This window comes from Onychostoma macrolepis, chromosome 20, assembly GCF_012432095.1.
Source record: "Onychostoma macrolepis isolate SWU-2019 chromosome 20, ASM1243209v1, whole genome shotgun sequence".
Classification (NCBI taxonomy): domain Eukaryota; kingdom Metazoa; phylum Chordata; class Actinopteri; order Cypriniformes; family Cyprinidae; genus Onychostoma; species Onychostoma macrolepis.
In genome coordinates, this window is record NC_081174.1 from 24,142,957 (window position 1) to 24,166,429 (window position 23,473).

The window sequence follows — 23,473 nt, forward strand, 5'->3', positions numbered from 1 at the left end:
TTAAAACCTTATAATTTACAGTCAGAAAGCATTTTAATTCATGACTACATGACATGGTGTATTTTGACTAATATGAATGTCAGTATTACAACTTGAAGTTCTCAAATGTACTTCTAATACTGTGAATTTAGCTCCTATACAGTAATTCTAGACAAATTATTTTCAAATCAGCCCTATTTTTATATGAAACAGAAATCATTTAATAAAAATATAAGTACAACATTTACAGTTCCCATTATTGTTGCAGTCAATAATATATATATATATATAGATGATCCAGCCAATGAATGAGGTCTGGTTGCGTCTTGAAGAATTTCAGCACCTTGGACAGAGACGGAGGCTTTCGTGTCCCCGTCGCGCTTCTGCTCTCCTCCAGACCACAGATGAGCAGCCATGCAGAAATCCATCACGACAGCAGCTCCTTAGCTCATTTTGCTCAGGTGCATTTAAAAAAAACAAGTGATTTAACAGTCAAAGGACCAATAAAAACATGAACTGATTTCCTTTTCGTTACAACTTTGGATATATTATCTTTGAAACCAATGACTTTGCAACAACATCAAGATGATGTTTTCTGATTGAAAACTTTGGAGAGATAACGAAACGTCTCACTTTGTCCTTCGGATGTACAGGTCCTTTACTCCACTCTTCGTTTCAGTTCAGAATTGCCTCATTTACAAGCAGTTTATGCAGCTCGACTGACGTCAATGGAGCGGTGTGTGATGTATATAACCATTGAGCTCCAGGAGCTCCACTCCAGTCTGTCTGCAAACACTCTTCCTTACAAGTACTTTTGAAGCAACAGAAGACGACCGAGTAAGTTACCTTATATGACTTGCTTTCAACTTCTTGACTGAGGCCATTCAAGCTTAGCTGCGAGCATGAGATTTTGTGTTGATATTGTACAGGACTGTCATTATTGTTCATTGAGTGAGCTGATTGCATGGCGTCTGATTTCAAGATTCGGTTTATTTAGCTGTTAAAGTCGATAAGTATTACTTCAGTTGTTTGTTTTTACGCATTTTATTTAAAAATGGTGTTATTTATTACGATGTTATATTTATATACATATTATAGTTATTTAACCGCAAAACAGTGATCATGTTTGTTTTACTTTTATTCAATAATTTATTTGATATTTATTTGCTTTGTAAGTTCAGATGCAAATTCTTTAAACTTATCACCGATTTTAGCTGATGCATGCGGTTTATATACTTTATATTGACGATATTTTGTAATGTTGCACATAAAATACAAAAGTCTATTTTATATGTACATTTATCTAATGTTTAATTAAAAACAGCCAACTCTTTTATCTTTTAGCCAGATCATTTTTAAAATAATTGTTTATTAATTTATACTAGTATTTTGGTACATTTTTTATTCGAATAAATCAAAATAACATTTTAAAATCCTGTAAATTTATATTAGCACTTTTATATATATATATATATATATATATATATATATATTTTTTTTTTAGTTTTCATTTATATACTTGATATAAAAATATATTAAAAAGCAACTACTTGTATCTCAATCTTGTAATTTATATTAGCACTATTTAGTAATATTTACTAAAAAATATATACACAGGTTACTTTGTTTTTTTAAATCATGTATATAAATAAAACTTATATTGCACAGTTAATAGCTTGTACTTAATTTAACAAAAATATACGAAACAACTCGTTTCATAATCTCAATTTTGTCACTTTTATATTTGCGTTTACTACAATACTAAATATATGTACTTAATTTAAAAAGTTTGATCTGAATTTTGTCATTTACATCAGCTCTAGGCCTGTAGCCTACACAAACTTTTAGATCAGATTTGACAAAATATAAAAATAGCTCATTTCGTAATCTCAAATTTGTATTTTAAACGAAACTTTTGCAGTGTAGGCCTAGTTGTGTACTAAACTTTGGTTTGATTTGAACGCGCGCCGCTGTAGTAACACACCTGGCTGTTTCCCTCAGGAAGCGCGCTGCTGTGTCCAGCATGAAGCCCGTCCCTTTGGTCCTGCTCATAACTTCAGTCTTACTGACCACCCACATCCCGCTGAGCACCTGTCGACCCCGCGACCTGAGCCTCATGAACAGCCAGCTAGACGACGTGCTGTTAAACAGGGCAGGAGACGACGCCGTGTCCTACCTCGTGGGCGAAAAACTCCTTCAGTATTTGCAAAGAAACCTCGGAGCGCAGAAGGCAGGCGGTGTCCTGCATCTCCCGCACTTCCCCACGGCGCAGCTGCGCTCTCCTCACGAGGACAACAGCTTAGAGGAGCTCACGGAGTTTTCCAAACGGAACGACGATCCTCCGATCTCCATCGACCTCACCTTCCACCTGCTGAGAAACATGATCGAAATGGCGCGGATCGAGAATCAAAGGGAACAGGCGGAACTGAACCGCAAATATCTAGATGAGGTTGGGAAGTAGCTGTAGCTCCACGATGATGCTTTCGATCGGCGAGTAAAGAACAAGCTCAATGCACTCTTTCACACCCCCAAACTCTCGCTAAAGCATATGACATTCACCGATGCCTCCTGCTGACCCACACTCTTAGAAATAAAGGTTCTTCAGTGGTTCCTTGCCACTGCAAAGAACCTCCTTCTCGTTCTTGAGTTGGCCAAGGTTCTTTGGAGATGGAAAAAAAGGTTCTTCAGATCAGGTTTCTATTGGTTTCTGCGTTCCAACATGAAGAACTACAGAAAAGAAAAAAAAAGTTCTTCTAAAAGGTTCACTTGTGGCATCAGGGTTATGTGGAACCTTTATTTTTAAGAGTGGCATCTATCTGTTCACCAGAAGAGTTTCTGGTGACCTGCTGCTGTCTCCATCACCTCTGGACCATTTCAGAACCAGGAACCACATGCAAGAGCCACAACAGACCTACCAGGACCTCTGCCCACAGCAAATGATCAGTCAGGGTGGTTCACGCGTAACCAAATCGAGAAACGAATCAATCTACAATTGACTTTGAGTGTTTACAGTTATTGGCCTCCTACTTAAGAGTTACACTCTTTAAAAACAAAGGTTCTTAATTGGCATCGGTGGTTCCATGAAGAACGTTTAAAGGTTCTTTTTAGAACTGTTCACTGAAAGGTTTAGAAGGCATTGCTGTGAAAGCCCTCTTTTTGAACCTTTGTTTTTCAAATGTGTATAAATGGAAGAAGTATTACTAAAACATTACAAATCCTGCTAATTAGGATTGAGTTATTCTCAATGAAGTAAAAAGAAAAGGCCATTGTAAAGACTAATTTCTGTTCGGCTGGTTTGGTCGCATCCTCTCACTTTGCCAACGGGAGTGTTCTCTCATGACATAAAAATGCTATACTTTGGTAATATTACCAATATTTACCACACACATAATGCCAGATGCTCACTGTATACTAAGTGCAAAAGTATGTTCTCCTCACATGGTGGGAAACAATGATCTGTAGCACTTCAACCAAGAGGCTTACCCACGTTTTGTGACAATAATGTTGGACAATATTACAAAGTGCTTGAGATATACTGTACATTGTATATTGCTTATCATTATGTAAATTACATATATATTGCACCTAAATGCATAAACATGACTTTGTATTTTGAACATGAATCTGCAGAAATAAATGAGACTATATGCCTTTTACAAGTAACTGCAAACATGTAAATCTCATTATCACCCATTAAAAGTGGTAATGATCACAGCAGACAGGTTTATAGGAAGCCAGCTTCACTGACATTTACACAGGCATTAACGTCACACAGAACATAAAAACACAAGTGGTGAGTAACAGGTGAGATGCCACTATGGAAACTGCTGTGCGTTCTTTTGAAATGTTGCATGCATGAAATGAATTGCTGTAACAGGATTAATCCAAAAAGCTTTTTTACATGTGATTCTACTAGTTGATCTAGGTAGTGATTTATCACTATTTTTAAATAAGTGGTTATCTTATAAATGTAGAATTATTAGCCTGTCTATGTCATCCAATTCATTCACCACTTTTGAAAATATGAAGCATCTTTATTTGAAAGTGAAAAATACACTATAAAGCTACAAACAAACAAATGACAAAAAAAAAATAAAATAAACATCTGGGTTGTCCAAATATATATGTATATTCACTACCATTCAAAGTTTGATGAATATGATTTTAGTAAGATTGTATTTGCTAAAAATATCATTTTAAATATATTCAGCCAGGAAGCATTAAATACTTTTATTAAACACTTTTACATTGACTTAAAAAAATGCTTTTCTATTGGACTTTCTATTCTTAAATAAAGATTCAATTCAGTTTTTCTATTTATATACAGCTATTTAAATTACACTTTAAAAGATATTAAAATAGTTAGTGAGCCTTAGTGAGCATAAGAGACTTTCAAAAACATATTTTTTTTAAATTACTGACCCCTTTGAATGGTAATTTGCATATATATATATATATATATATAAGTATACCACAAATGTGTTCTGATTTCCTAAGTCCTCAGCTCATTTTAAGATCAAAAAAGACCAAAAATAGCATCATAAACAGTTTTAAACATCCAGGATATAGAAGCTATGAAGACATTTGTAATTCCTCTTACTGAACTATAGCTCAGAGTTTTAGGACCACAAAATACCAGATGAAAGAAGCTCTTGCCATGTTGAAAGGATTAAAGAAAACCTCCTCCTTATAGTCTCTCTTAAATCAGCACAGGAAATACCCTGGAAATGAAAAATAAAATATACGAGTTAAGTCTTCTATAATCTTCCACTTACACCGAGTCTATTTTAGTCATAAATGGGGCAAGTGGGAGAGGACAGTGCGTGCTTTGCATTGGCAAGAATGTATGTTGACTGAACACTCATTTCTTAGGAAGTGCCATTGTGCAAACTGCATGTTACGTAAACTGTTTGTTTTTCATATCTAAAGCCATTTAAGCATAAAACGAAGAAAGCAAACTTATATTAAGATCAAGTAACTGTTAAACAAGTCGCATCTCATCCATCCTGATGGAGAGGATTGGCTCTCCATCCTGCTTCTGACACCCCAAAAAAATCCTCTTATTCTAGGAAGAATTACAGCTTTCAATTACGCGAAGGCCGGTACGTCAGCTTGTGACGCACCACGTCCTCAAAATAAGATCCATCCTCATTCCGAGTGGAAGCACTCCATGTGTGGAGTTGTTGAGCACGTACCCAGACCGAATGACTCTCTCGCTCTCTTTCCCTCCATGAATTGATCAGTGGGCTGCCAGCACGAGTGACAAGGTCAGCGTCTGTGAGCACGTGTCATATATCTGCACTGCCATATATCCTAGCTGGTGGCACAGAGACGAGCGGTTATTAAGTAATTGGTGGATGTAGATTCATGGCTCGAGCGCAGGTGGGGGCGGACGGACCATCAGAAGCCGAGGGCATGCCACTGCGATTTAGCCCTGTTCTCAACACTGCTCTTACTGTACGGACACACGGTCCTATCAGATCAGTAAAGAACCAGAGAGAAAGCTGCATGCTGTCCTGGCCCACGCTGCCCTGATTAACTGAGGTTTCTGACCTTTAAAATGAAGTAAAAGGAACGGTTATTTAAAGAAAGCACGCACAGGTGGGGATGCCCCTGCAAGACAGGATACCCACGGTTCAAAGAGGAAATGTCTTTTGAGCAAATGCTATTTACCAAGTTAAGCCCTGTTTGTAGTATGCCTCTTTTACACCTTGGTTAGTAAGTTTTGTATGTTTACTCACCCACATGTTGTCCCAAATATGACTGATTCATTACAAAGATAAACAAAAATGATCAAATACATAATGAAAGTGAATGGTGATCAGGGGCTGTTGAGCTTCAAAAACGACTAACTAAATCAATAAATCACATCAAATGTAGTATATTTGTCTTTGGGTGAAGGGCTGGATGCTCAGTTTCTGAGGTCAATACCCTTTAGACTTTCAGAGGATCACTTTACTTATTTAGGGTTAGTCATCCCAAAAAATTGTAAACATATTATTAGGGTAAATTTCACAGAAGCCATAAATAAGTTAAAATTATCTATTGATAAATGGAGGGCTCTTCCATTATCTTTAATCGGTCGGGTCAATGCCATTAAAATGGTCTCTCTGCCTCGCTTTGTTTATCTTTTTCAGAACTTTCCTGTGTATCTGCCACATTCTTTTTTTAAACAATTAGATTCTGTCATTTTGCCATTTATCTGGGGATATAAAGTGCATAGAATTTCTAAGGCCCATTTGCAGAAGCCGAAAGAGTTAGGTGGCTTAGCGCTACCGGTGTTCCGTCATTATTACTGGGCCACTAATGCCAGGGCTATGATGTTTTGGCAGATGAGTGACCAAGCTGCTGACAGTTCGATGGATTCACAACCCAAATGGTTGTATGTGGAGGCTCGGTCAGTTGTTGGTAGCTCCTTAGCTGCTATTCTTTTCTCTAAAACTGCATCCCTCAATGTAAAAATTTTGTTGTGCTCAACTCCTGCTTTGAATATTACATGTCCCTCAGTACACCTGCCCATTTGCGATAACAATAATTTCTTACCTGGCCAGTCGGACAAGGTATTCTCATTGTGGAGAGGCAAAGGACTGACCACAGTTAAGGACTTCTATATAGACAGGAAATTTCGAACACTTGTGTAAACTCTTTGATCTTTCTCAGTCATCATTTTTCCGTTATCTACAGGTGCGTCACTTTATAAAACATTCTTTTATTGAGTTTCAGGAATTACCACAAGATCATGATTTGTATAATTTTTTGCGACAATCTCCTATGAGCAAACACTTGGTGACTCAGTTTGTTGCTTTGTTCGTCTCTCATTTTGCAGTGTCTTCAGATCACCTTAAAGTAGAATGGGAAAATGAAACTGGAATTAATGTTTCCAAAGAGATCTGGGAGGAGGGCCTGAAACGTGTTCATACCTGCTCTATTAATGCACGATTACAACTTATACAGTTTAAAGTGCTGCATAGGTTACATTATACCAAGACTAAACTCAATAAAATTTACCCTTCAGTTTCCCACTATGTGATAGATGTAGGAGCTCGGATGGGACGCATGCTCATACTTTTTGGTTTTGCCCTGAGATTTCTGAGTTCTGGAAAAATATTTTTCAGTGGTACTCAAATGTTTTTGGAGAAGACATCAGTCCAGATCTTGAATTAGCTTTGTTTGGATGTTCTGACCATACATTAGCATTGACACATTCTCAGAAATTGTCTCTTATGTTTGGTATGGTGGTGGCTAAAAGGGTGATATTGATGGATTGGAAGTCCACTTTACCACCCAGCTTTCATAAATGGTTGGCTGAGATGGTTGCTGCCCTCAAGCTTGAAAGAATCCGTTTTTCTGATTAAGTAAGGCTTTATGGTTTGTATTTTTACTGTATCTGGTGCATGTGTTTTTTTATTTTTCTTCTTTTCACAGTTTGTGGGATTCTGTATTGTTTTGTATTTTCAGAAAAAATGTTAGAAAAGTGTCAAATAAAATATATATTAATTAGTCTAATTAGTCTACTTGTGCACTCTAGTTCACTAAGGCCATATGAAAGCTTGAAAGCAAGGGAGTGAGGAAGAGATTGAAATTTAAATCAATGCATTTAGACAAGAAAAGGAGCACTGACTAAGAATTAATTAAGAGATGCAGTAGAGATTACGGGTTTCTATGAATAACAACTTCAATTTTGGCCTGTTTTCTCTTTGAAGAAATCATTTTAAGGTGCTTTTTGTTCATTTTGGAGCTCTGCATCCTTTGGTGACCCTTAATGTTGAAATGTTATTTAATACATTTAGTTCTGAACAATCCACTATCTATTGATTTATAATTAAAAACAAACTTTTGTGAAATCTTTTACTTCAAAAGTATATTTTGCTATATTTCTTTAAAATAATGTCCTATTTTTTGTTATATACAGCAAAGGCATACACTGTTTTTACATTTTTTAAGTGCGACTTTAGTGTCCTCATACAGTATGTCCTAAGTATTTCATGTCTATAAAAGAGAATAAAACAGATCCAAGTGTCTATGGTGGCCTTACAGAGGCTTTAGTCAGCGAATATTTAATAGGGTTTGTTGGGAGATGACGAGTGTACTCAACACAATGAGTGTCAATGTTGCCAAGAATCATCACGTCATCAGGATGGGACGTCTGCATGATCTGGCAGATTCACGGTAATAGTTTAACCCTGTAAAGTCTGACATATGAAATAATCTTTGTGTTTGCATGTGTTTTTTTCTTAAGTATCACATTTGATACATAAGGCTTTTTATGCCTCATATAATATGATATAGGAGAATATGGAGCTCATACTTGAGGATTAAAAAGGGTGAAGCCCAAACTGGGCGAAAATAAGCAATTTGGTGCTGTTGCTGATATTTATATGGCCAAAAAGTAAGTCCAAATTCTAATAGCTTGTAATGTACAGTAAATCAATAAGATTTTCAAAACAGAATAACAGACTACTTCCATAAAATGTATCTAAATCAGTCATCACTCTATATCTTCCAATAATGTTTTAGGAAGATGATATTTAAATGTTTAATTTTATGATCAAAGCTCTGTAGTTTGTATTGTGGGGGGCACAGCATATAATACGACGCAATGATGATTGAGAGATTTGCAAATATAAACCTTACTAAAAGTCAAAATCCTGATGCATCATATTCGATACTCACATTTTTCTAAAAAAGAAATGACGTGTGGATAATCAAGCAAACCTACTTGCTTCAGTCCATTAAGTATTCACTTTTAAATATTACTCACAACATTAAAATGATTCTTACGTTTACTTTATAAAAATCTGATTTCACAGCAATATTGTACAGCAAAAAGACACATGTACCAGACGGTGGACGTTTTCAGAATTATACTAAAAGGCCTTGTACTTGCTAAATAGATGACAAAAAGCGGCAAAGTATGGATCATTTAGAGTCCTTAAAAATTGGAGTATCAAATATGATTTGGCAGGCTTTATAGAGTTCAGTTCAAAATGGTTTTCAGACCATCATGAACATAAATAAAAGTTAGAACATGTAACAAAGTCTAAACCCCTTAAAGGACTTCTGAATTTTTTTTTTGTCCATCCAATAGAACATTGGCGTTAGATTCCACAGAAGACAGACAGATTTAGAACAACATTAGGGTGACTAAATGAATTTTCGTTTTGGGCGAACCGTTCCTTTAAGGAAACATCATCTTTGAAATTAACCTTGGGTTTAAAAATAAGTTATACGAGTCTCCCTGATTCACCAGTCTGACCAGGTGAGGTGGTCAGGTCTTCAGGGGCTTCATCACCGCTGTCTTCCCCATCTTCACCTGCAACAAAAGTACATGCTTCATTTTCTAAATATACCACAATGCAACTTCAACTTGCAGACACAAATAGACATGAATGTATATGTGACAAAGATGGTGTCGTCATAGCTGTGAAGCCGTTACCTGTTTGGAAGTCGATGCCTCTCAGCATGTCGGCCACATCCTCCGTGTTGATGATGAAGTGGGCCATGCTCTCGTAGCCCGCCTCCGTCCGCTCAATGTTGGAAGCCTTGGCAGTGTCTGTGATTCTGTCAAGGACAGAGCGGTGAAGTCACGGCGGAACTCGGACAAATATAAAAGTGACGGATAGCATTAGGTCCCGTTCCTCCGTCTCCCTGCGGCTGCTCGTGACGCAGGTGCACGAGACACCACGCGACGTCTCCGCAGGTGGAGGGAAGCATGAAACATAAGACACAGCTAGACAGTGTTGTAAGCGTAAGCATTTTTCTAAACAGTTAGAGGTTTTGGGGGAAAAAGTGATGAATGCTGATGCATATGTTATTGCACACACTGCATAAAGTTTCATTCTACAAACAAGAAAGTTACTTCTTGGAGGCAACACGTTTGTCTAGCGGCATCAATGGAAAGCTTGCATTTACTGAAGGACACACCTGTGATCAGAGCCGGGTGGATTACTTACAAATTGTGTAATCTGTTACATGCTGAAATTTGTTGTCAGTAATGCATTGACATAATTAATGAATTATGAATAATTTACTGCCATTGTGTGAATAATTTGTAATCATGTAATCCATAAAAAAGTAACTGTAATCTGATTATGAGCATTTTAAAATGTAATATAATCTAATTACAATTTCTTAGTTTTGGAATCTGGGGCCAGTTGCATAAAAGGTTAAGACTAGTCTTAAAAGTTAGTCATCTAATTTTTTTATTTGAGACTGGCCATAATATTTTAAATTGAGTTACATTAAATTGTAGATTAGTCTAAGTTAAATGCAAAAAATAAGACCAATTACCCCTTTGATAACTGCTAGTTTGTCAAACTTAACAAACAAATTTAAAACACAGTCTTAACATAGAGGCTATGCTTATGCAACTGGCCCCTGATTACATAATCCAGATTACATATAATTCTTTCATCATTCTATTTCTTTTGACATACACTACAGTATAAAAGAATATACAGGGTTTGTATATTTTTCTTTTCTTTTCTTTATTATTTGATTTTATTTCTTTTCTTTTTTTAATTAATATTTTTATTCAGCAAGGACGCATTAGATTGATCAAAAGTGACAGTAAAGACAATTGTTTTACGATAATTTTTTTTTTTTAGAGGAGCCTTTCAAAAATATCCTACCGACCCCACAATTTTGAGGGTTAATGAAATGTTTAAATTCAGTGAAATCATGAAATTATTCACAAAACATGTTCAATGAGTCTACACAATAAGCATTTGGAGCTCAACTAAATTCAGAAGTGAACAGAAAATAAATAAATTGTAGCATAAGGGATTTCAAAACCTACAGTACAGAATATTTCCCACAATACTGAGACAGATGAAAGTTATGAACCAATGCATAATACAGTGGGTTGTTGGGGTGGGAGGCTGGTTGAGTCATTGCCTGTGAGGTTATTAATCATGATTGTTAGTCTTTAGGAGGCATCAGTTATTGATGAAGCACACATGCTGAATATGGTTTAGTTTACAGGGGCAGTTCACATAAAAATAAAAATTCTGTCATTAAAGGGTCATATGTTGCGATTTCTTGTTTTCCTTTTCTTTAGTGTGTTATGTAGTTGTTTATGCATGTATAAGGTCTGAAGAGTTACAAAGCTCAAAGTCTCCCACAAAAGGATTTATTCTGTCTAAAAGAGAAGGCTGATCCAGACCGGGCTAAAACGCCTCATTCAAACACGAATTTGTGCAACGCATTTTATGGACGACAGTTTTGTGAACCTAAGAGAGTACAATGCTGGCTGTGCACAATGGCTATTTCTAAAAAAAAAATGGGTCAATTCCGACTTTGCTATGACAATCTGGCGCTTCTGAATCAGCGACTGTAAGTATGTTTTGTTATTAGTATTTGCTATTGACTGTTCAAATGCGGAGTTTTGCGCAGCGTAGAGTAACGCGTTGTGTGCGTGTGTGTGAGGGGAACAGGGTCACATCACAGCAGAGTGAACAGCCTGTCAGAAATCATAGCACGTCAGCTGTATTAACCACGGCTTGTGTACTGCATCATCACTGTGTCTGTCACACGACTCTGTTGCCCTTTCGGGCTTGAACTGATGGTAAAACTAACAACATTATTAACCGTCTTGATATTTACTTTGAAAGCTGAAGCTCGTGATTATGGTAAGGGGCGTTACATTTCCGACGCGTGCTTGTGGTGTTCGGCCAATCACAATGCACTGGGTCAGCTGGCCAATCAGAGCAGACTGCGCTTGTCGGAATGAAGGGCTTTGTTGAAAACAACATGTTTGAGAGAGGCGGGGCATAGAGGACCTACAATAATGTACAGTATTTGAAAAAGAATGTGTTTTTTTTAACATTAAAGCATGTCAACATATTCTGTTACACCAAATACACAAAATAATGATCTTTAAAATAGCATCATATGACCCCTTTAAGAAAGTCACACAGGTTTGGAATGACATGAGGATGAGAAAATGATTTTTTGGGTGAACTATCCCTTTAAGACAGTCCTAAACACATCACTCACACTTACTTCTTGAACACTTCCTTTGCACTCTGTGAAAACAGCAAAGAAGTACACTCATTTTAGGACTAGCAGCAGATTAAAACATAAAACCTGAAGTCCTCTACATCAGAGTTTCACTGCGTACACAAAAAAGGGCACATACTAAATCACCGGCACTTGTTATGCAGCTTATTTTGACACTCTGTTTGCGTTGAGAAGTGCTAGTTAAAAAATAGCAGTGCTGCACCTGAGGCTGCCACTTTATATTGAAAGCTGTTTCAAAAAACAATTACACCTCTCCATCACCTTCGTTTAAAGTCTCTTTCTGCAGTCCGCAGCTCTCAGCCGTGGTGAAGTATTGACCGTTTGAGCCACTAGTCAAAGGACAGGGGTCTCCAGCTGTGTGAGGTTCTGCTAATCAATGTCAGCCCCCCCGGGCCTTGTCATTAAAGGATGCTTGAAATGTAGCAACAGGCCCAGTGTCAATCAGCAAACAGCATATGCAAAGGCTGGATCATTTGCATCAAGCATCTCTGGGGGCTCTAAAAGCGACAGGCTCTGCTGCCAGCATCCCCGGTGAGGTGTTGCAGCATTAGCTCCACACAGCTCAATAAGACCACGTCAGATGTTCACAAGCACCTGTACCGCTATCGATCACTGACGCCAGAGGTTTGAGTAAGTTAGACATAGAAAGTGACCATTTGAGACACGGTAATAGCTTTGCAAACTACTTTGAGGCTGAAAATCTAGATACTTTTAAGTATTCAGCTTTGGCGTACTATTCAGATATAAATGATAGCTCATATCATGCGGCTTGTTAAGGAAATGTGTGCTACTTTTCTAAGTTATACACAAAAAGATGGGTCTCGGTCCGCTTCCAAACAAACTCTGGTGCAGTTCGAATGAAATATGAATGCAACACAGACCAAATACTTCTAAACGCTATGCGACATGAATTGACGACGCGGAACAAGTGGTATATTCAAAACAAAATGAGAAGAGCGCAAACCTGGAAAATAATAAAATCATGGTAAAAATAAAATCATATGTAGGTGGTAAAATAAAATCATATGTACATGCAACAATGAGCACGTTTAATCCAGCAGAAGACATTATGTGTTTTTGACTTAAAGCGGCGCTGAGCAGACCAATTGGTGAATGGGTACTTTGATGTCATACACCAATTGGTCTTCGCAGCGCCGCTTTAAGACAAACACACCTTTTGTTTAAGGTATTCTGTAAGTTCCTTTACGAAATATATGTCATTCAACCCAACCAATCAGGTTGTGAACGTATGACTATGCCTTTAGTTTCGTTATCTTTAGGTTTGCTGTCAAAAATGCCTGTGTGAATGCTGAACGAAATGAATCGTTTTCTTTTTTTGGTCCGGACCAAACGAACCAAGAGAACCTAACTACAAGTGTGAACGCACCCTTTAGAGATTATTATAAACTTCATACACTCTTAAAAATAAAGGTTCTTTATTGGTATTGATGTTTCCATGAAGAACCTTTACAATTCATGGAACCTTTTCATTGCACAAAAGGTTCTATATAGTGGAAAATTGTTCTTTAGATTAATAAAATATTATTTAAAAAAATTTCTTAGACCTTTTCACTGAAAGGCATTTCAAAAATAGTTCTATGGCATCGCCGCAAAAAACCTTTTTGGAACCTTTATTTTTTAAGAGTGTAATAAATACTTTTAGCATCATGGCACCAGTGCCATGGAGGAGCACTTGTTGTACCTGCAGGAACACAGTCATTTGAGGTTCTTCCATGGACTGGATGGCTGTCTCTACAAGTTTGACGGACATCTCCAAGTGATCTCCGTGGCGACGGATAAGGGAGCGCACATGGCCCAGTTTTTGGTCCTGCTCCTGGCCGACAGTCTCTATTAGTTCCCTTTTGCGGTCTTCTAGGATGGCGTAAAGTTCATCAAACTTATCAGAGATGTACTGCATCTGCCGGTGACCATTTTCCTACAAAAGATTACCAGTGGCTGTTTTAGATTGAATTAAGAGTAACATTTAAATCACCAATAGCTTCTAAAATATATTTACATATTTTTTAAAATGTTAAACTATTTATAATTTTTAAATACAATAGTTTATCATCATTGGCTAAGGCTGAGCAAAATAAAATACACATATGTACATACATATACATATACACACACAGAAAAAAAATTTGAAAGAATGAATAGAAAGTTCAAAATAATAGCATTTATTTCAAATAGAAGTCTTCTGTAACATTATGTCCTTTTTGATAAGTTTAATGTAGCCTTGCTAAATTAAAATTATATTTCCAAAAAAAAAAAAAAAAAAAGTTGTGTTTTATATGCATTGATGGATGTATTGTATGTATATTTACTTTGATTGATTGTGTACTTCTTTCTCTTTTTCTCATTCTATTTCATACTGTAGCACTTTGGACCAACTACAGATGTGCTTTAAAAATAATGCTTGACTTGACTGTATTTGATATATATTTTGATTTAATCTATGTATTTGGTCTGAAATGGCTAAAAATGGTGAATCAGAGGATCCATCATTATAACTTAAGAGCCATTGCAGCCAAGCAGATTCAAAATGTTTAATGCAATAAATATAATGAATATATTATGAATATTCCATATATCACCCAGTCCTTTGACACAATATCATAATTGTTGTGGTTTACTGTACCATTTCTTTCTCACCTTGACTGTCCTACAAATATCCTCCATCTGTGAGATCAGGGCCTGTGTTCTGTCATTTCCGGCCACCAAGATGGCTATGGCATCACTTAGCTCTGTCTGAGACAAAACAGAGTAGAATATACCTAAAATGGGACAGGACCTCATACAAAAAATTTAAAAAAGAAAGAAAGAAAACACATGACCAATGCGCTCAACGTGTCATCTTTCACAAGAAAGCCATGTCAGACTTGGCTATTCAACTTGTGAGAACCACACTTACAAACAAGAGAACAGCATGTGAACTAAAGGCCGAGATTGTAAGAATGTTACCATGACTGATCATACTTTGCTGATTTGCATTTGAAATGAGTGATTCACTTTTTATAGTGGGCCATGACTAAAAGAGAAAATGTCATCATAGCCACCTGGCAGAAATTATGGCTCTTTGGGAGCCGGTTTGGGCATCAACCACCCTACGACCCTGGAGCGTTACATCATTCAGGTACAGTACCTCAAAACCAAGAGCCACAGAAGTAGATGTACTGTAAGTGAAACTGACCTTCAGCATAGGAACACTGCAAATAACAGATCAACATATGGTGTCCACCATGCACATGGTTTTCTATTGGGAAAGGCTGGTAGGTTTAGTCATTGTTCATCTGGTAGTTGCTGAAGGGAGCGAGAGAGCTGAGAACAGGCAGTTATGGAGGACAAAAATGAGAGACAAAAAAAGTAAAGACCAGAAGAAGCTGCTATGACTCAAACACAACAGGGAGGAATGACTCATTTCTCAGGGCCAGTTGCACCCTGGTACGAAGACCTTCATTACTAGCCATACCACAAGAGGTGCAGTAGGTCAAGACCTCAATACCATGAGGTCAAGAATGCATCTGAAAGTGAGAAAATTGCTGTGATGCTACATGCTTTTTTTTTGTGCATCCTGAAACACATTTGTCCTGTTAATTTTGTTTCTTCATTGGAACAGGTCTGGAAAAATTTGGCATTACATCACTTGGATCCTCTGCAGTGAATGGGTGCCGTCAGAATGAGAGTTCAAACAATGGATAAAAACATCACAATAATCCACAAGTAATCCACATGACTCCAGTCCATCAATTAATGTCTTATAAAGCAAAAAGCTGTATGTTTGAATGAAACAAATCCCTCAAGGCATTTCAACTTACAAGTCCATAATTCAAAATAACACTTCCTCAAGTGAAAACGTTCATCCCCTACTGTCCTCTTACTTCAAAATCCACTGATATATTTATTTAGAACTGTTTTAGACAGTTTTCACTTGTAATCAACGCTTGGTCTGCGTAGATTTCTCTCCTGATTCAGATTAGATTAGTTTTTCACTGGAAAAAGCTATGTTTTGAAGAGAGGACTCATATTTAGCCGGAAGCAATGGTTCGAAATTAAAAATATCTTAATAATGGAATTGTTTCCTGCAAACACGCAGCTTCACAAGTTAATCGATGGACTGGAGTTGTGTGGATTACTTGCAGATTATTGTGATGTATTTATCAGCAGTCTGGACTCTCATTCTGACGGCACCCATTCACTGCAGAGGATCCATTGGTGAGCAAGTAACGTAATGCTAAATTGCTCCAAATCTGTTCTGATAAAGAAACAAACCTGAGGCCTGAGGATAAGTACATTTTTATTTTTGGATGAACTATTCCTTTAAACCCGACTTTGAATAATTTACATGATTAATCTGTTTTGAAAATGTAAAAATCTTGTTTGTTAGACAAATTAGAGGAAGGAAAACTGAAAAAGGAAGGACGGTCTATATAAGGCAGCTGTTGTTTAAGGCAGAAGCCAGGGCTGCTGGTGGTCTGTATGTGTGTTCACATGTGGGTGGGTGTGAGAGATTGAGCTCCGTGCAATGTGTGAAACCTGCTGGGTAGCGTGTTATACACACATCTGTCTGGTTCACAGCGTCACACCACAGCCTCAGAGCAGCCTGTGATTTTTTCTGAGGTCATTTACACCAAACAAACAAAGTAAAACCAAATTGTCTGGTTGATGAAGACACTGTACAAATCCTCTACCTTCTGTCTCTTGTAGACGTCTGGCAGCGGGGCCACATCGCAGTCCTTGTGAGCCCCGAACACTTTGCACATGGAGCATGTTGGTGTCTCACAGGTGAGGCAGTAGATGTTGATCTTCTCCTCCTCATGCTGTTCACACATCAGCTGCTGTTGCTCTGTTTTGGGCAGGAGTGGCCTGTAGAGTCAGAACAGAAATAGATTTATGGTATGACGTAAAGGTTAAAGATTTGCACTGGTAAATAAGAAGTTGCAAATGTGAGCTATCATAACTGTGCCCTTTAGCAAGGCACTGACAACGAGTTGTTCCAGAGGAAATAGTAATTATAATAATAAAAACATAATAATATATAAATAGATTATATAAAAATATATAAATAAATACACAATCATATAATTTCTGTTTAATAACACCACTAACATACTATTGGAGCATGTTGTCACAAAATGTAAAAACCTAATTGTCTATTGTTTCTGGGCAATAATCGCTTCAAACAATACCTTTTTTTGTAGCAGAGATTTTAAGGTATGTGTCTGTACAGAAACCGACCTTCAAATATACAGTATATTTTTTCTTGACTGAGCAGCATATTTCCCCAAATTTTAAAAGCTCAATACCATAAAACTAAGTTTACAGCAATCAAATTTTTTTCTTTCCTTTTAGTTTTACCATACACCACTACGAAAAGTCTAGCTCATTATATTAACATAACTTTATAAAAATAAATAAGGGATCTCTTCTAAAACAACAGTAATTTTTTAATGACCTAAATTAAAATCATCCTTTTTGCTACCGCAATTGAAATTCATATTTTAAAAGACATTCTCAATTCAACTTGGAATAGCGAACGACATGCTTATACCCGTCTAAATGTGTATGTAATGATAAACTACACACAACCAGCATTCTTTCTTTGTGACTGAAGAGGTGCAATATCACTTCCCCTGAGGTGAATCACTATAAAGGGAGCTGATGCGAAAATTTGATGTTAAAGGCATTTACAGCAGATACTGCATTTAAAAGTGATTGATGCAACTAATATGATATTCTGTCCTAAAATGAACAGATTACTCACACAGACCTTTTCAACAAGCATCTGTCTTGATCTGTCTTGTCAAGTGGAAAGAGACGGTTTGTATGTGCAGTGTGTTGGCAGCAGGCTGGTTCAAAACAAAGACTGTTTATGAAAGACTGCCATCCAGTGGATGTCTGCTGATAAGGCAGTTACATAGAAAACCATATTAGGGTGGATAGAGTGATCGTAAATATAGGTTAAAATAATCTATTTATACTTTTTAGTTTTTTTTGTAAGTGATCTCAAAACATAAATCTTATGGATATATTTTTTGGATATGCATGGATATTTATATTTTGTATAAGATATATTTAATAAAAATTATGTCTGAAAATATTCTTGAAATCTCCTTGAAATACCTTAAAATATATAAATATAAGACATTTTACTTGTAAAATGTAATGTATTTCAGAGTGAAACCTAAATAAATATATAAGTGAAGGGAATCAATTGGCTGGACACAAAAAAATTGGAAATTTCATACTTGAATGGAGCCAAATTACAATAATATTTGTAAAATAATCATTTTTGTCTTGTTTTTAAATAATAATCATCATAAACCAAAACACATTTACCGTATTGACCCGAATATAAGACGATGTTTTTTTCCTTGGAAATACATCTGAAAAAACGCGTTCGTCTTATATTCAGGGTCTAGACTTTGACATGTCAATAATACACCCACAACAATAGGTGGCGCCAAAAACGCATAAAACGAGTGTGCCATGAAATATGTAATGTAATGTGTGTTGTAAAGATCGCGAATGAAAACAAATGAAAAAGAAAAGCTTACAGCAGCATGATCGTGACTGTCATGTTAGCCTGATGGGAACAAACTTCCTCTGTAAGTGATTTTAAAACATAACACAGTACCCAGATTTGAAGACTGCAATAAGATTTCACGTCTACTGATAATAACATTTTGGTAATCTACTATGAGTTGGATAGCCTAATTGTTATATAATTCAGATGGGCTACCTGTTATTTCAATGGTATATCAAAATTTTCCAATGTCATTGTTGGTACATTTTACCAGTATTTACCATACTTTCAAAACAAAAATTAGAATTGGAAAAATATGCAATATGAAAATAATTTAAGAATAAATGTGTTTTACAGAGAGAGAAAAAAACAAAACAAAAAACAAGATTTGGTTTTCAAAAAGCCTTTTTCCAACAGGTACATCTGGAAAAATGGGGTCGTCTTATAATCAGGGTCGTCTTATATTCGGGACAATACGGTACTTAAAATAGCATAAGATTTATTTTTCTTAGCCCATGGGCATTTTTTATTCTTTTTTAAAACACAAATCCTCAAAAAAATCAAATGTATATGATTTATACTTAAAAAGAAGACTAGACATAGCTGAGATCAGAATAGGAAGAAAGAAAGACAGAAAGAACGGGATAGATGAAAGGTTACAAAGATAAACTATTTTTCTTTAAAATAATGTACGGGGAAGGTATATTAAGTAAGGAAATATAGTCACTTTTAATTTCAATAATATTTAAATTTTTCTTATAAATATAGAATCTATTTTATAATACACGCACACTTGATCTTTTGTGTCTTTGAAACAACCTCTATATTCAGGTGACCTGCTTTTTGTCAAAGACACTAAAAACCATGTTGCATTATATATTCATGATAAACACCTGAGCGTTTGTTACAAAAGACCTCAAAGTCTATCTATCTTATTATACCCAATTACGCATATTTTTCATGGAAGGTCTCATGACACATTGTTTATTGCCACAGGGATAAAGCGTCCTAGTTATATTTAGTGGTTTGGCAAAGGATTGGAGCAGTCACCAGAGCCTCAGGTCCCATGTCTCTGTTGCGTTTACGTGACGTGGCAGAAAATCTCCCACACACGGGTAAATCACATATTTGTGTCACTACACAGAATTTAAGCCTCATTGATGAAACAGAACAAGTGTCGGGTAGTGGTGTGTCACAAGACTTTTGAAACACAATTAAAATTTGTTGGCATACAGTGTATTTTTTGCTACACAGCTCAGGGCATTGCTGGGTCTCTATACAGAGAAGACTGCTTTGAAGTATGTACAACAAATAGCTATCATTCATATCAGCGCTTCCAGAACAGAAATGCTTGTTCTTGGTGTGCGGAACAGGTCCAGAAAACAGCACTTTGGAGAGGCATCTAATTTGAAACTAACCTGGTAGACTCTGATTTGTAGATATCAATGATATTCTCCACTAGCAGGTTCCTCTGAAGGCCGTATACACCGTGCCGGTCCAATAACACCTCGTGACGACAAGACGGGCAGCGGAAACGTCCCCCTGTAGATACAGGGCCCCGGTTTTGCCAAAGAGTGTTGGAGGCCTGAATCATTGAAGGATAAGATATAAAATAAAATAAAAAAATAGTTAATAATGAAATAAACTTATATTGTTATGTAATAAAGAAAAGAGCAGACCTGCTGTTAAAGGCAATGCTTGTGGCCAATTAATGGGTGAACGAATGGATACTTTTGCCCAGCAAACTATAATTTGTCTGTCAGTTATCTTCGGGTAATTGTTGAAAGTAAAAGATGAGAATAATTATGGATGGATAGCAGCGCTCAGTCGTGTTAAAGTCTGGCCCAATGGCATCCACTACACTCAGAGGGAATACTAATGGCTCCACTGAAAGCTGAACCTCTTCTTGATGATGAGATGACTAGTCTAATACCTCAGAGGAGCAAAGTAAAAGAGATTTGGCACAAATAAGAACGGCTAAATGGATCATTAATCTCTATTTGACAGTTGCTGTGGGCCTCTGAGGTCTTGTTTCATTCTCACAATTCGGCATTCAACTCATAAAATGACTTTTAAAGTAAATTAGGTTGAGGAATATGGTATTTAGAGCTTCTAAAAATAGCTTCAGCAAATTTAATAAACTCAAATAAAGCCCAAGCAGAGCCTACGATAACTATTATCAACATTCGTTCCATCATGGTGTCAACACAACAGCTACTTCGGTTAGGTTCTTGGATTTGATTGACTGTGCAGCGGACGGTTCATGTTCGCGGCCCTTTCTGCAGATTACATCGATATGCCACTAGGTGACGGCAACGACTGAGTGAATCATGAATCATTCACTCAACCGATTCGCTCAAAAGCACAGATTCATTCAGGAACAACACATGAGTCATTGTTGAATCATTCACTCAGGTGATTCATTTATTCAAAACACCGCTGTTGCTCAGATATGAAGTTGATTTTACTTTGATTTTGTTTAGTACAGCGAAAATAGATAACGTAACTGTCAATATTGTGTCTAAAATTTAGGTTATGTTATTATTAATTGCAATCTGGCTGTTTTCAATACCATCACAGCTGTCTTAATCATTTTAAAAACCTAATGCTAACAAGTTTGTACATGAGGACTACAACAGTTGCCCAATTCATAAGAATTTACATCCTTACGGTAGTTGTTATGGTAGCTGTATTTGTTGTAAGCAACTTACATGTTGGCTAATCGGAGGTAACATATGTTGTAGAACAAAATGTGAAACTCTCTTCAAGTTATTTGAACCACAAGGCAAGGCAAGGCAAGTTTATTTATAAAGCACATTTCATACACAGTGGTAATTCAAAATGCTTTACATAAAAGGAAGTGAAATAGTCAATAAAAAAATAATCACAACAATAAAAACGAGGAGTAAAAGAAAATAGTAAAAACAAGGAAATTATATAAAAATTGATTTAAAATGAATTTAAAACAGTTAAGAATAGAAAATGATTATACATAAAAAAACAGTGCAATCAGTTCGGACGTAGCACAGTGCTCATTCAACAAACGCACTGCTAAAAAGATGAGTTTTGAGTCTGGATTTAAATGTGGCTAATGTTTTAGCACATCTGATCTCTTCTGGAAGCTGGTTCCAATTGCGGGCAGCATAATAACTAAAAGCGGACTCCCCTTGTTTTGTATGAACCCTTGGTATTTCTAACTAAATCGATCCTAATGATCTGAGTGGTCTGTTAGGTTTATATTCAGTGAGCATATCTGCAATGTATTTATTAGTAAAATCAGAACTTATTTTACTCATAAATTGCAAAAGCCCATTAGGAATTCTAGAGGGAATGGATGGCTTGAAAATGTTGATTATCTTCCAGGGTTTAGGACTACAAACTGAACAGTTCTATATTAATGAAGTTTCTGGATGCTGCAAAGAGAATGATTGTTCAACCTGAAAAATAGGACATTAGCTCACTATATTAGGAATAAACCAATACCTGGTAAACATCATTGGCACACTTCCTGCAGAGATTATGCTGGCAGGGTAAGATGACCACAGGCTTGGTGAATATCTCCAGACAGATGGGGCAAATGAGCTGTTTCTCCAAGTTCTCCACTGAACTTGAGTCTCCCATCGCTGGTTTGAAGCCCAAAGTGAAGTTCATCCCAGACAAAGATAAAACAGAGATTCTAAACTTTCTTTGCTTCTGTTATTCTTTGGTCTTTATTCTAGCGCCAGTCTTCATCCACATGTCCACTCAATCCCCAACCACAGAGTGACTGTGGATATATTTGGGCTGTTTGAACTGGCTTGGATTACTGTCCAAACTGCACACCCCCTGATATCACTAAAAGTCCCCACTTAGTGCTCTATCGCAGGGGCCCAGGGCCAAGTGAGAGAGAGGGGGTAGGAGGACAGATTCCTCTGTGCTGTGTTATCTCTGGTAACTTGAGCAGAAAGTGGTATGGGCTGGCAAGAGGAGACAGAGCAGCTGGTGTGTGTGGCTCAAAGGCTAGTGGGACAACTGGCCCATGGGCCTGAGCTGGCGCCGATGACATAAGACACTTAAAACAAAATCTAAGCGCATTGAACACACACCCTGAGTTCTGTCACTGGATGCCATGAAAATAATAGAATACCTGCAAACCAAATGTTCACATATTCCATGTACTAAATCAGGAGGTCGGAAACCTTTTTTGACCAAAGAGCCTTTTTTAGAATCATTTTTTGTTAATGCATTTTTCCAAAAGACCCACAGTAAAAATTGTGTAATGTTATTTTAAAGGGGTCATGAACCGCCTTTGTTGGGGGTTTTTTGTACTGTTCTCTGAGGTCCACAAGATTTTACATAAAAAAAAAAAAAAAAAAACAGTATTTAGAATATTCTGTCCTGTTTTGACCCCCCTTTTTGGAACGCTCCATTTGAATTGGCATGTGCGGATTGTAGATTCGGAAGTCAACATCCACTGGTATAATTGGCTAATAGTTGTGTATGTTTGACTGACATCCTTCCTAGATGGACACTGCTGTGTTTTAGATTAAAAACACATGAATACATATCAAACGATCTGTAATAACAGACAAAGCAATAGTGATCAAGTAATGAAAACAGTTACTCACACTTGTGTGGTGCGACATTACTATCGGATTACTATAGTCAGCACAGCATCATCTTTTAGTTTCAGTCTTTCTGAAAATCCTGCATCGATTAAGTCTTGTTTGTAAACAAATCTGCAGTAAAATGAAGTGAACAAAGGATTAGGTTCTTACTGACGGGGTCTGGCACTTGATTAAAAATAGAGTTTATCAAATAAACTTTGCTGTTTGGTTTGTGTGTAGAATTTGTCATTTACTTACTTGCGTGAATCGGTGGGCGGGGCTAAACAGACAGAGGCATAGAAGCAAGTGTTAACCACACTATTACGTCATAAAGTGGCACATTCCAAAACCTGTCGTTTTG

At 36.8% G+C, this 23,473-nt stretch overlaps 2 protein-coding genes across 3 annotated transcripts; one reads left to right on the forward strand and one right to left on the reverse strand.

The window, feature by feature from the left end:
• Positions 1–171: 171 nt before the first annotated feature.
• Positions 172–4,266, forward strand: uts1 (urotensin 1). Its single transcript, XM_058755125.1, has 2 exons — positions 172–816; positions 1,981–4,266. Exon 2 carries the CDS (start codon positions 2,003–2,005, stop codon positions 2,438–2,440), a length of 438 nt encoding a protein of 145 aa, XP_058611108.1. The 5' UTR covers positions 172–816; positions 1,981–2,002; the 3' UTR covers positions 2,441–4,266.
• Positions 4,267–4,456: 190 nt separating this feature from the next.
• Positions 4,457–22,399, reverse strand: trim54 (tripartite motif containing 54). 2 transcript variants are annotated; one of them, XM_058755117.1, is made up of 8 exons: positions 22,010–22,394; positions 19,945–20,111; positions 16,692–16,866; positions 14,656–14,751; positions 13,703–13,936; positions 11,983–12,005; positions 9,416–9,540; positions 4,462–9,292 (listed from the first exon to the last, which is right to left on the reverse strand). In XM_058755117.1, the coding sequence occupies exons 1-8, from the start codon at positions 22,175–22,177 to the stop codon at positions 9,204–9,206; spliced, it is 1,077 nt and encodes a 358-aa protein (XP_058611100.1). In that variant the 5' UTR covers positions 22,178–22,394; the 3' UTR covers positions 4,462–9,203. The 2 variants fall into 2 exon arrangements, 1 of the variants encoding a protein (XP_058611100.1); XR_009267519.1 differs by lacking the exon at positions 11,983–12,005 and having other exon boundaries at positions 4,457–9,292; positions 22,010–22,399.
• Positions 22,400–23,473: the final 1,074 nt, after the last annotated feature.

What these genes read in the sequence shown, in the direction of transcription:
- trim54 (XM_058755117.1), bottom strand. Translation starts at nt 22,177, where the DNA reads ATGAACTTCACTTTGGGCTTCAAACCAGCGATGGGAGACTCAAGTTCA. An exon ending in GTGCCAATGATGTTTACCAG is followed by an intron (nt 20,112 to 22,009) that starts GTATTGGTTTAT and finishes TCAATGATTCAG; the next exon opens with GCCTCCAACACTCTTTGGCA. An exon ending in ATATTTGTAGGACAGTCAAG is followed by an intron (nt 13,937 to 14,655) that starts GTGAGAAAGAAA and finishes AATCTTTTGTAG; the next exon opens with GAAAATGGTCACCGGCAGAT.
- uts1 (XM_058755125.1), top strand. Translation starts at nt 2,003, where the DNA reads ATGAAGCCCGTCCCTTTGGTCCTGCTCATAACTTCAGTCTTACTGACC.